Raw genomic sequence first — 14,244 nt, 5'->3', positions numbered from 1 at the left:
GCTAAAAGAAAAGCTAAGAGAACAAAGACAAACACACGAAAATGACAAAAACAGAAATTAAAAAATAAAAGAAATGTTTAAAAAGACAAAAACAAAGTAAAAACACTATGAAACAAAACAACACAAAAATATCAAAAGAACAAACCAACAGAAAACAAAATCACAAAACAAATGAAAACAAAAACCAGACAACAAAAAAGAGCAGAATAATAACAAGAAAAAAAATAAAATAAAATTAGAAAAATAAAAAATATGTTAGGAAAAATAAAAATGAAACAACAAAACACAACATCAATAAATAAATAAATAATAAATTTTAAAATTTTAAAAATAAAAGTAAGGATTCCATGGTGCCTCTTCCATCAGTGCCCTTGCCCCTATGGTGAGCTCCATGCAACCCACACTTCCCCAGGAGGCCCTCCAAGACCTTTAGGTAGGTCTCTGAACCCATTGTGTCAGCCCCACCATTGCATGTGTTTTTTTCACCAGCATCTGCTCCTGAAGCTGGCCCAGAGCACATATGCCCACACAGGCCAACTGGGGCACAGATTTCCCACCTGTACCCATGCAGCCAGAGGAGGCTTTGGTGGGGGTGGGACACAGGCCTGGGGCCTGTGCAGCCCTCAGAGGCTTTGAGGGGTGCAGTGCTCAGGCCCAGGACACACACGGCCAGAGGAATCTTTGTTGGGGTGGTGTGCAGGCTGCCAGGACCCACCTGGTCCTTGGAGGCTTTGGGGGAGCTGTGCTCAGGCCCATTGGGACCTGTGCAGCCAGAGGAGGCCCTGGCAGAGCAGGGCTCAGACCTGGGCCCCTAGCAGGCTCACTGGGGCCCAAGTGGGTAGAGGAGACCCTGACTTGAGGGGTGGGCAAGCCCACTCAGGTGTGCCCACTGCCCAAGGAGGCCAGGTCAGCAGGTGGGGAAGGGCAATGCAATGGCGGCGCTGCCCTTTGCTCACCAATTAACAATGTTACCTGACTTCTCTGGTGGCCCAGTCTTCCTCTGCCAACCTTCCCGGCTGTGGAGCCCTTCCCTCTTGCTGCCCCAGGCTGCCTCCACACCGGCAACAGCCATCCCCTCCCCAGGTCCACCCTCCAAACCTCACTCTCCGGTACCCAGCCCTCCTCTCCACCAGGAGACACACAACTCAGGCTGAGGTGCACAGTGCTGTGACACAGACCATACACATAGGTCCCACTGTGTCCCGCCCTCTACAGACCAGCTGCCACATTCCCCTCTGATCCCGCAATCCCCTGAAGGTCCCTCTCTGTCCCCACTGATCCTCTCACCATGAATGGGGCCCTCTGAGTGTGGGAATCTCTTTTCTTCCCTAGCCCCACTTCAGGGGTGCCTGTCCTGTCCCACCTCCACTTTTCTTGCCCCCCTCCTTCCCTCCCACGTCATACCCAGTTGCACAGAGATTCCTCCAGTCCCTGTGGGTGTCTGAGGTCCCCCACTAGTGCTCAGTAGGTGCTCTGCAAGAATTGCTCTGATGCATTCTTGTGTACTTGTGAGGAGACGTGAACTCCACATCCTCTTACTTGGCCATCTTGACTCCGCCCCCTCTCCAAATGGGTTGTTTTCTATATTCAAATCAGCACCAAAAGAAGGACTCAGGAAAGTTGAAGAGAATGCTTTTTAATTTTATTTTATTTATTTATTTATTTTATTTTTTATTTTTGGCCATACAGCACCGCTTGTGGGATCTCAGTTCCCTGACTAGGGATTGAACCCAGGCCACAGCAGTGAAAACACTGAATTCTAACCACTAGACCATCAGGGAACTCCCATGCTTTTTTATTTTTAATTGTTAACTTTTATTACAAGACAACCACAACTTCAGTAAAGAAGGGGTGGGGTGTAGAAAAAATGGAAGAATGGGAGAGACATCAGCAATATATCAATGCAAACCAAGACTTAAGCTTTCTGCAAAACAACAGAGCTTTCATTACACATTACAATTTCTGTGTGAGTTTTAAAGATAGGTACTGTCCTGTGTACTTCTGTATATATCATCTCATTTGAGAAAGAAAGTTACCATAGGTACTTTATCATTAATGTTCCATTATGTGCTTAATCTTTATTTGGAACTTGGTGTGTTTTTAGAAGGCTATTTTATTTCACAGTTCCTACTTCTACTTCTGACATCTGTTCATCAGACACTTCAGGGATGCAAATATTAAACAGCAATTGTAAATAACACGTCATCTTCTCAAACCAAAGCAACCTCAATTTAGATATATTAAAGGTATATAAAACAGAAGTCCACTGAGAATAAAGAGACACACATAGATATAACACATATGTGGAGACTTCACCAAAGGTATCAAAACCAAGCACAGGCTGATAGCTATTGCTACCAGTAGAAATGACAAAAACACCTGAAAAGAGCAATTTTTTTTTAAAATTAGATATTAAAACCCATTTAAGGTACTTACATATTTACATAAACAAAAAGTAAGATATAAGCTACTGATAGAAAATGGGTTAAATTATCCATGAGTTTAGAGAAACCTGGCTTACTATTTAAGATGTTGAAAATTATTGTTAGGGTGTTGGCTGTAGGGAATGAACATCTAGCATTTGACTGTTCTTGAGTGAAAATAATCATGACCATTTGCCGGTAGGATAAACATCTTCTGGTCTAGAAGGCATGAGTTCTTTAAGAGGGAGTTCCTAAGGCCCAAAGGAAGTCAAAACAATTTTCCCAGAAAAATATCTCAAGGCAGTAGGAAATTCATCTCAATAACACAGAGTATCCTCAGACCCTCTGCTGCTCAAGTAGATATTGACAGGTAAATATTATGGCTCTGTAGGCTCAGTATATTAAAAACAAAACAAATCAAAATAAAAACTTTGCCAAAACAATTCTCCTTATTTTTTGTGGATTTTTTTTGGCTTCTGTTTTGGCCAAAAACCTTGAATCCCTATCCTTGGCACTTGCTTTGTGTTAGTATTGCAAGTGTTTTGCACCAAACATTACCCTACCTAGGGAGAAAATTCAGTAGGCAGTCACTTTTGCAATGCATTTAAGAGACAGATATGAATCTATACCTCCAAAGTATAACACAGCTAGTCACAATTTATTAAACCCTTTAATTAGAGTGTCACTCATTTGGGGTTTAAATCATTAAGAAACTCCTTTTAATTGGTAAAATACCCCTGAGAAAGATAACCTATCATCTCAGAGCTTACCATCAGTTATCCAAAAACTGAGAGAGGAGAGAAGAGCATTCATGTGGGCATTAGAGACAAATTTCAAGCACTTAACGCTATGGTTACCCTTGCCTTCCTTTTTGATGCAAATGAATATCAAATAATAATATAAATAATAATAACTATCAATGTGGCTCTGTATTGTTTGCATGCCTTAGCTCATTTAATACATCCCACATTCTTAGGAGGTAAGCATTATTTATTCCCATTTTAGGTCTGAAGACACTGAGAATCAGTGATTAAAAAACAAGAAGATTCCCCTTCCCTATGTACTCTCTGAGCATACTCTGGAGGCCACCACGTAGCAATGCTCATACTATGGTTTTGGTTCATCTGACTGTCTAGATTATAGTCTGCCTGAATGCAGAAGCCAAGTCTTATTCCTTTCTGCACCCAGAATACCTAGCAAGGTATTCAAATCATAGTGGCTTCTCAATAATTGATATAATTAGGGGATGGCTGGATGGAAGTAGAAGGAACTGAAAAGAAAAGATGGTTGTAAGTCAACCAAAGCTGATGATTAGAATGTTGCTTCCTCCCAGAGTTCTTTCTTATATTTTGTACTTAGTGAGAGACAAACATCCTAAAGAGACTGCCTAGATTTGAATCTTGGCTCCACTCCATGCTGTGTGACCTTGGGCAAGTGACAACTTTTATAAACCTATTTCCTTATCTGTAAAATGGGGATAACACTAGTATCCATCTTCTGTATACTGAGAGAAATAATTTTGATAATCCAAGCAAAGCTTTTAACATGATGCTGAGCCAACCAAGCCTGTTTTACTATTCTGATAATCAAAGCATCAGGCCACCTTTCTCCAAGTTTCCTTATGCTGTCCAGTTTTTTCTTCTTTCCTTTTCTATGATTAAAGAGCACTCCTGTGAAACTCTTCTTCATCCAGACTGAAAGTAAGTTTAAATGTAAGTAGAATTGAAAGGATGGAATTTGTTGGTGATCAAGTTAAGCTGACGTTTCAGGACAGGAGATGCTATAACTCGTGACCCCACAGCAGCACTTGCCTATTCTTATTTCCCACCTGCAAAATCTGACCCTGACTGTGGAAGATACTGGTATGCAGTGGTAGCTAGCTACAGAACTAAACAAAGTAATCTCTGCTGAAAAGACTCATAATGATTTGTCTGACAGTCCAGAGGACTATCCTTCTCTCTAATAAACCAAACAGAACCTGAGAGATTTTATATTGAGTAAAATCTACCCAATAAAAATAAAAATTAAAATTAAGACCAAATTATCTGTACATACTTCACAATTTGTTAGTAATAAAAAGATCTACTTGTAGACATTTGAATATAGTCTTCCAATACATTTACACCCAGTATCTTTGATTTCACACAGAAAAAAATTAGAAAACTCACTTTTACCTTATAAGGTCGAGGTAGATTGGGCTTTTGGTATCTCAGTTTTAGTATTCCTGTCATTGATAAAGCAGACCAAATAGAAACTACAATATAAAGATAGTTTATCAAATCAATTGGGTTTGTCAAGACAACCACGATGGACACCATAATGACAAGTAGTAGCACAGACATAAATGGAGAGGAGTAAATATTAAGCACGTTAAATAACAAAGGCAGCTGGCCCTCTTGGCCTGCAATGTATATTACTCTTGATGATTCAAATACATTAATCAGAAGGTTGCTAAATAATGAGGCAGAAATACCAAAAGGAATAACCCATGTTAATGAGGGGATAACTCTATCAGTCCATGTGAGAGCCACAGCATCTGCAGAAAAACCAGAACACACAGAAGAAAATGTATTTAAAAAGATAATGATAAAACTTTTAAAATTATTTTTTAAAAAAGGAGGACATTTAAAAAGTCATTAAAAATTTGAATTTCATTTAATTTCACACTTTAATTCCTTACGCATGTGTCCATTTATCTCTGTCAAACCAGTTATTATTTTATGTCTTCCCCAACAGACAAGGAATTTCACTTCTTGAGGGCAAAGATCATTTACTTTCTATAAAACTACTTCATTCAGTGACAGACATAGAGTAAATTTTCAATGATACTTGTGAAATAAATTGATTTTGTTGAATGGATGATTGAGTGAGTGCTTAAACTAAAACTAGTTTACAGAGTACTGATAATTACAGTCAGAGTGAAAAAAAAGCACAGTGCAATGCTGCTGACACAGGAATGAGACTCACAAAGTTCCCATATCATGGTGCAATTTGAAATACTTAACAGAAATAAAAATAAACCATATAGATAGGGAAAATAAATTACACACAGATTAAAATACTTATGACTTCTGGGCACTAGCCTAAACTATAGACCAGGGGCTCTCAGGGGAGGTGGTTTTGCTCCTCAGGGGTCATTTGACAAATTCTGGAGACATTTTTGGTTGTCACAACTAAGGAGGTAGGAGGTTACTGCTGTCATCTAGTGGGTAGAGGCCAAAGATGCTAAATATCCTACAATGCATGGGACAAAACAACAAAAAATGATATGGTCCAAAATGTCTAGTGCTAAGATTGAGAAACCTTGGTATTGACCAATCTTTAGAGAACATTGAGATTTTTTACTTAAAGGTGAAGAGATCTTATGAACGCTAATTCAGTATAAGTCAGTAGATATAAAAAGCATCAGTGAAAACAATTATCCACTATCTATGAATCTATCTGAATCCAATTCATATTATGTAGGATATATAAGCTAGGATAGATCATTCAGACTCAGAAAAAAAAATTCTCAGTTTTTCAGTGGAAAGAGTGCAACACGATCTTGTGTCCCTGGGGGTAGGGGTCCTCCAGGGTTATGGCAAAGTTGTTTTCCAGGAGAGCCTCCAGCACGTCAACATACTGGCTTATAACAAACAGTAAAATTTTTTCAATATGATGAAATTGAAATTTCATCAGTGGTTCCTGTTCTTTAAAGTCTATTTTTTAAAGCCCTTTCAAATAGCCTCAAGTGCTCTTTTCACTGTTCTCTTTAATGCTATTCTATAATATTGGGCCTTGTTTCAAAATGTCTCCTGCCTCACTTAATATTCATTTTAAATAAGGTATTGTTGGTTATTCCTCCTGAACAGTCATACCTCTGCACATTTTCCATTTTCAGACACATTTCAGAAATACTTCTTTTCAGTAGTGAAGCAATTGTTCTCCTTTGAGTTCCCATCCTGTTCAAACCTGGTTGGTTATAATTAGAGGAAGTTCTAGTCCAGCTCTGCTGCATAATCTTTATCTCTATATTACAATTGATTTTTTTTTCTTTTTCATTCCTTCCCTTATGTTATTTATTTTCTTTAAAAAATTATATTATAAATGCTTTTGATAAAAAGTAAAATAAATAGCTCCAAAACACGTAAAGTAAAAATGTGTCCCTTTCTTTGCCAATCCTTCATTCACACACCCCAGAAGTAACTACCGTTAACATCTTTTTTGATATTCTTTCATAACTTTTCTATGCATATATAAGCATCTGTGAGAGGTATGTATATGTGTACATATATGTATTTGTGTGTGTGTGTGTATGTGTGTGCTCCTGCATGGTTAATCTTGCTTTTTTCACCTTCCAATATATCTTGATCATATTAATACATATACATCCATCTAATTATCTTTAAATTTTTTCAGTATTCCATTATATAACTGCAACTTAAATTATTTACTATTTCCACATTGGTGGATTTTTAGGTTATTTTCAATTTTTTACTAATTAAAAATGTGCTTTAATGAACACACTTGTGCCCTCAGGTGTTGGTGCACTTCTCCTCTGAGAGTAAATTCTTAGAAGTGGGATTTGTGAGTCAAAAGGTATATACTTTTTAAAATAAGCTAGGTATTACAAAATTACCCTCCAAAAATGATTGTTCCAATTTACTAGGAAGTGATTCTAACATTTTCAGTTTCCTCTCAAAGTACTTAATCACGCCTGGTTGACTAGTTATCTGCAGGCTGCTTCTGGTCAAAGAAACCTTCTTAGCCTCTGCTCCCAGACAATGTGCTTACTCTTTTGGATTATCTTTTCCTATGCCAATAGTCTCTAGTTTCAAGTATGACACAGAACCCTCAAGAACACCAAGTGGGAGCAACCTTGTCAACGGTGTGTTAGCAGGGTTTTCAGGAATTTTGAAATCCTCAGGCTGAAAAAGCCAGGAACCTGTACTCCTCACTATGACATTTCCACAAACCTCATTGTAGAGGGACAGGCTTCCCCTACTGTGCTGTAGAACTTACTCTATTTTTTGTTTTAAGAAAGACACACACATCCTAGATGGTCTATATCCCTTTGTAGCTTTTCATGTCTTTTAAATATACCCATTTGTTTGAAAACATTCACTCCTTAATCCTTAAAATTCCTTAATTTGGGAATCCATTTCTTTTGCTTATAATTTTTTCTCCTACTATATAAATTTTGCCGTTCATTAAAGAAAATTTGGAAAATTTAGTAAAGAATAAACAAAAATCACCCTCAATATCATTCCAACAGCTCATTATTAATTAGTTATTGATATTTTCTGTTTTATATTGTAATATAGATCTTGCCTTTGCTCTCATTATTACATTATAAACAGTCTTTTTACTTTAAGTATTCTTCAAAAATATGATCTTTGAAAAATCTCAGGATGGTCTATTATATACATTTCTATAAATTATTTATTTATCTCAAATTTATTGGATATTTTGGTGGTCCTTAATTTTTTGCTTTCATAGGTAATGCTATGATGATTGTCCCTGTACATACATTTTTCATGTATAGCTCTGATTATTTCCTTAATGTAAGTTCATAATACAATAAAAGGTAGATATTTGAACTCAAAAATATTATTTCAGAATTTAAACATCTAAGGATGATATGTTTAAAAGAATTGTATCAATTATAGTCAAAACACTTCATGGGTCTTCCATACATGCCAAAACTAGTATACCGCCCACAAAAATGCTGCAACTGTTATGACACACCAGAAGAGATATTCATCATTTTTAACAACAAGTATGGCCAGAGCACTGGCCAAAACAGATGCCAGCTTCAGTGAGCCATTACGGCTGAGCCAGCTGACCAACAGCCCTGACCACACCTGTACGTAGCTTCATAAATTTATTTTCTACATAATCAGAGTAGTTAATAAAATCATTACTTGTTTTTGTCCAATTTAGCAATTGGTTTGTTCCCACAAATACTCAGAATCTTGACTATTTCTAGCGTACAGCTCCCTAACAGAGCTAGACCACTATGAATCAACACTGATACCGTGCATATGGCAGCTTCCTACATGGCAGTAACACAAGAATTGAGGCAAAGTGTTTTAGGACTTTTATATTAAACCTCCCTTAGATTTATTTCCAGTGCCCCAAAGATTTACCAAAACAGTAATAGCTACTCAAAAGACATTAGTCCCAAAAGTACTGGCTGATAACTCAACGTTTAATGCTGATTTGAGGAAATTGCTTGTCTTTCATATTTCCTGTTCCTCATTTCTTTCCAAATTTCCTTTTATTCCTTGAATCTGTTACTCATTTTTAAATATATGTTTATTTCCTTAATATTTTCCTATTCTTTCATTTTTTATTCTACAACTAGGACCCTAAAATAGTTATCTTTTAGTCAAATTTCCAATATGTTCAGGGCCCTTTGCCACTATAAATTTTAGAGTTATTTATGGTAAATAACAACATTATATTACATATTAATCATATTAACTATGTATATCAGTTGACCATTAGCATCTATTCTTTTAACTGCTAATGTCCTACATTTCAAGTTTATCATTCTTTATGTCACCTAGAAGAACATTTGGAAAATTCATGTTGTGAAATTTTTAGTAGATATAATATACATATTATATATATTATAAGCACTGATTACACAGTGTCACTCTGGTGAGAAGAGATCATGAAAGGAATACTAACATTTTGAACCCAGTCTGCACCATACGCCATCATTATATATACTTTTCCATATTATCAGAAAACACATTACCATGCTTAAATGTGAAACTCATTTCTAAGACAAATCATGCTCTTTGGCCCCTCTGTTATTTTCGAAAATTACAAGTTGACTCTCTATAAAATAATGAAAAGCAAACAGCAGTCTCAACCGGTAAAATGATACATACATATGCTAAAAGGACCAGAACTGTCCTTATTATTATTTATTGCGTTAGTTATTTACGTACAAACCTGAAGAGAGAATTTCCTTGGGTGTCAGAACAGTCAGGTAGGAAATGTTAACCAGTAAATAAACAATAGTCACCAGAGGGAATGCAATAAATATGCATTTTAGAATTGTCTTCCTGGGTTTCTTCAGCTCCCCTATAACACGCAAAAGAGCAAAATCACAACTGGTAAAACTTATGCCTTAAATTAACCTTTAAAATTGCTCCATGTATCAAGTGTTGGGCTGGACTCTTCCTATCCGCCCCAGCCACCACCACCACCACACGCGCATGCACGCACACAGTAGGAACTGCTACACACACCCCTCCCTTCACAGCTTGGTGCTAAACGAAAAAAAAAGGGGGTTAATGTCTTCATTTCCCCCATAGATGGTAAAATTTCTGAAGAAATGCACAAGAATGAAAGTGAAAGCTTAGCCCATAAGACCCTGTAGGTTCGGAGTCTACCTGTGTCTTCAGTCTCCTTTGTTAGGTACTAGGTAATGAGTTTGAGTAGTGGGAATACAGTGGTGAGCAAAAACAAACATGAAGCTCAAGATTAAGAAGAGGACCTATGATTAATTCAATAATCACCTAAAGAAAAGTTAAAATACTGACTGTGGTAAGCGTCCATGTGAAAAGGGAGAAAGGGCTGTGAGAATACAGTATATGACAAGTTGATGATCCCCTTTGCTATCCGTGTTACAGGCACACTGGTCTTCTTTCAGTTTCTCAAAAGTGTCGTGCTCCTCGTTGCCCCTCAGCCCATTCTCTCACGTGGAATGTTCTTTCCTTTTCTAGTTGCCTAGTTGACACTCACCCTTCCTTCAGCAATCATAACTTCTTCTGGGGAAATAGGAGCTAAAAATCTCCTAAGCTAACAAAATTGTCCTATTATACATTCTCATAGCATTTGTGAAAAGACTAAAAGAGTCCGTCATAAATACTCTCTCCCTGTAGTCTCTTCACCTTCCCTTTATGCCAATATCAAGTGCAGAAAAGACGTGATTTAGCATCATATATAATGATTTTCCAGGATAGCCTTATTCTCCAATATTGCCCCATTTGTGACACCATTTTCCCCAGTCTCACCGTTCTCTGAGAATTATCCTTGACATAAAGAATTGAACATTATAGCTATGTGTACACAATGTGACTCTGTGCCCTGGTAATAGGTAATAGGACCAAGCACAGACCTCTGGCTCACTGGAAGCCAATCATTGCCAGTACACGAGAAGATTTCTTGCAAGAACTTGAACCATATGTCAACAAAACTGAGAGAATCAGGAAAAAAGCACGTAATGGCAGCAAAAAAATCCAGCTAATAACTCTAGTTTTTAAGTTCTAGAGCTTCCCTAATTCCTGTTGCTCCTGAAGACTGGTTGCTCAGGTCTCCCTTGAAATACAGCATTACTCTTGCAGCAAGTTCCCCTTTGCTAGTTTAAGCTAATGTGTGTGGGTTTCTGTTACTTAAAGCTAAATCCCTCTGACTAATAAATATTTGTCCTTTGACAAATGTCAGATTCCTTCCATCTGCATCTGCCCAAAGGTTGAATGTAATGCCCATGGCATACACAAATATGAGCTGATTAAGTACTTGATGAGTAAAGAATTAGAAAACTCTCATTTAAATGCTGCCTGAACCACTTAACTATTTATGAGCTCCTGGACAATTTATTGACTGTCAAGGTTTCAATTTCCTTACCTGTATATTGGGGAAATGGAAAATACAGAGACAATAAAATTCCAATCAAATGCCTAGCACTTAATAAGTTATTAATGACTATGGTTATTAGTTAAAGATTTTGGGCAAGCAGAAGGGCTACTTTTTAGGATTACTTGTACTTTCCTCTGGGCCTTTTGCTCTTTCTCATTATGTATTAGATTGTTACAGAGGGGATAGGAATATAATACAATATAATATACAATATAATATCTAGACAGGTAGTGAATATCCTTGGTTTTGAACTTAAAAGATGGCTGTTCCTATGGTAGGCAAAGTCAGCTGCCTACAAATTACTATTTTACTGGTAAAAGTGTTACTTAGAAGTTAGTTATACTTAAAATTTATTAAGTGAATTAACAATCCCAGCATACACTGAAATTCCTTCAGCTTTTGTTTACTGCTAGCTGGTTTTCAAGAATTCTGTAATAATTGATGTTAGCAAATTTTGTTAATCTGTCTTCAGCAAAGTCATCTAGCAATGAAACATCTTTGGCAATGGAACAAAATGAAATTGGCACAGATAGACACCAAAGATATCTCTTCTATCCTTAAAAGAGAGAGAGAGAAAATGAGAGAGAGAGAAAAAGAAATTTTTTCTCATTATGCTAACCTTTCAAATTGCAGTGACCCATTTACCCATAAAAGACTAATCTCTTATAGCTTTCTTTTCTCAATACTTCACTTTTAAATTCAAAGCCAAATTTCCTCTCATGCTCAAAATTCGCCAATGACCTCTTAAAATTTTTTCTGATCAGCTCTCACACTCTTCAATTTCTGAAGCATTTCACCATGTTGATTTCACCTCCTTTTGGAAACATGGTGATTTTCTTTCATAATTCTCTAAACTTCCTCTGGCTTCTTCAGCAGATCCTCTTTCTCCACATTCTCCAGTCATCTGTCTCCAGTCCCACGCCATCTTGTTCTCCTCTCTCTAGGTGCTTGGCTTAGCAATCGTATCTATCATAAAGCCCATCAGGTGGAAAGCATTTTTGCAGTCACCCAAGATTGTGTGTCATGTCTTATACACACCTGCACACTTCTAGTCTCCACAGCTTCACTCAGATTTTTCTACTGCTAGAACTTTTTGGATTCAATGAGAATTGCTACCTTTTCCACTTGATGACACAGCAAAAGGTGATTTTACCTTCCACTGAATTTCCATAGTAATTATATTTTTCCCTTGTAGCCACTTATTAAATACTATCATGCCATTATTTGCTCATAAGGCACAGAATTATAGTGATTTTAAGTGATAATGCCCATTTTTCAAATGAAGGAGAAAAAAAATAATAAGTCCAGAGAGTTAAAGATACTTGCCAAGCTAGTAAGTGGCGGAAGTCAGGCCAAAATCTAGGTATTGCCAGTTCTACTAGACTATAACCCTCTTTGGGGTAAAGAATACATCTTACTCATCTTCAGGCCCTAATGCAGGACTTTAAAAATAGTCAGTGTTTAAAAACATATCTGCTGATCGAGTGATTTAATGAATGATGGACACATCAGTCAGTACAGGGGGTACTAAGATTAAAGGAAAAATCTGTTCAATAGTAGAGCGTCTGCTTCATGTTTAAATGTCAAAGAAAAAAACTGATAAAATGGTTGACTTTGAGAAACATGAAATAAGTGTGCAAGTTTCCTGAGGAGGTGAGAGGGAAAGGATACAGGTAGAGTTCAAGGGAAGAGACTGACTTTGAAAGTGAAGAGAAAACTTTTGTCCTGATGTTGAAGGGAAGAGTATTAAGTCCAGCCTTAGAGCAATCAAGGATATCTATGATTCTATTCTTTTTAAAAATACTTAAGAGCCTGAGTGTGTCGCACCCACCCACCCATAACACAAACATAGTCTGCATTGGATTATTCTTGGATTCACGGTTTCATGGAAGGGGAGTATTTCCACAGCCCGAGAATTCATCCATTAATAGAATAAAAACTAGTTTGACATGGAGGTCCCATATCTGTGGTCCCAGAATAGAAATCTGAAAAAGAGAAGTTATTCAAGAAAATAAATACTTTGGAATAACTGTGGGAAAAATTAAGAGTAGGTGATAAGTGCAGAGCTGGCATATATTGATCGGATTTAGAAAATAATAAGGAAGAAAAAATAGATTGAATCATTTATTTTAAATGAAACACGAAATATAATAAAAGATGTGCATTTCACATGGCGTGCAATAAGTCATGGCTTGAGACTTTTTTTCTCAAGGTATTGTTGGTTACCTGCTATATACATAGAGTATCCTCCACCTGAATATGAAAAATATCCTTGGAAGACAGCTTCTGTAAACTGGGAGGCTTCTGGAAACTCAGCACCGAAGGAGTTCTAGATTCTGCTTCCTCCCTCTCACCAGCAACACTCCTCCGCTTAGGGAAATAAGGCCGAGTATGGCCATTTTCAGCACGGTGCTGGATATCTGAAGTCAAGTCACCTCTTTCACACCACGAAAATTCAGGATTCCCACAATCCACAATATGGCCGGGGCCAGACATTTCTTTAGCAGCTTTGGAGCACAGCAGCTGGGAGGAAAAGGCTGGATGCTGTACCCAGTGAGGAGCGGAGACTGACTGGCAGCTAGCCCTGGCCCCAGAAACAAGGTTATCCAGAGGTTCAGGAAAGAGATCAGGTTGCCAAAACATTTCTTCAGACAATAGTAGTGAACTCCACAGCATGGGAAAGTTATACCTATCTCTGCGGAGCACAGAGAGGTCATAATGGACAATACGGCACAACCAGCCCAGATGCACAGGGAGAGCCCCACGTTCATGCACGAGTACTTCAATACCCCTTTGGGGGCCACAAAAATGCCTGCTCCAATTAAATTAACATAATTATATTAATTAAAAAACTTGTGCCCCAGGAATATCCAAATACGCTCTTGAGCTGTATCTTCCTCTCTGCATCCATTGTAATTGAAGAATTTTTAAATTTTATTTATATAGATTATAATTTCTGAATTTTCTTGCCTATGTTGCTGGAAAGGATGTTCATGGATTCTCTGAAATAAAAGAGTGCTGCCCTTTTTTTACACCATTGTTAAATATAGCCTATGTTCAATCATTGACAAAATATATGTGATGCATCCAAGTAAAATAATGTAAGGTTACTTGGAAGGGTTTAAGTTTGACTTGTTTTTTAAATTATTATCAAAATAATACATTCAGATGGGAAAAAAGGATT

At 37.3% G+C, this 14,244-nt stretch overlaps 1 protein-coding gene across 1 annotated transcript; it reads right to left on the bottom strand.

Annotated features, from left to right (window-relative positions):
- Positions 1 to 2,113: 2,113 nt before the first annotated feature.
- Positions 2,114 to 13,971, bottom strand: SLC7A13 (solute carrier family 7 member 13; the record flags this gene model as incomplete). The annotated part of the gene is given in 8 exon segments (XM_079902413.1): positions 2,114 to 2,235; positions 2,238 to 2,379; positions 4,598 to 4,959; positions 9,369 to 9,500; positions 13,287 to 13,378; positions 13,380 to 13,486; positions 13,490 to 13,900; positions 13,903 to 13,971. Coding segments are annotated over 8 exon segments (1,437 nt in total).
- Positions 13,972 to 14,244: the final 273 nt, after the last annotated feature.

The sequence above is a fragment of the Stenella coeruleoalba genome, assembly GCF_951394435.1.
Source record: "Stenella coeruleoalba genome assembly, chromosome: 17".
Lineage (NCBI taxonomy): Eukaryota > Metazoa > Chordata > Mammalia > Artiodactyla > Delphinidae > Stenella > Stenella coeruleoalba.
The sequence above is the reverse complement of the archived record's forward strand: the minus strand, read 5'-3'. Positions and strand labels throughout refer to the sequence as shown.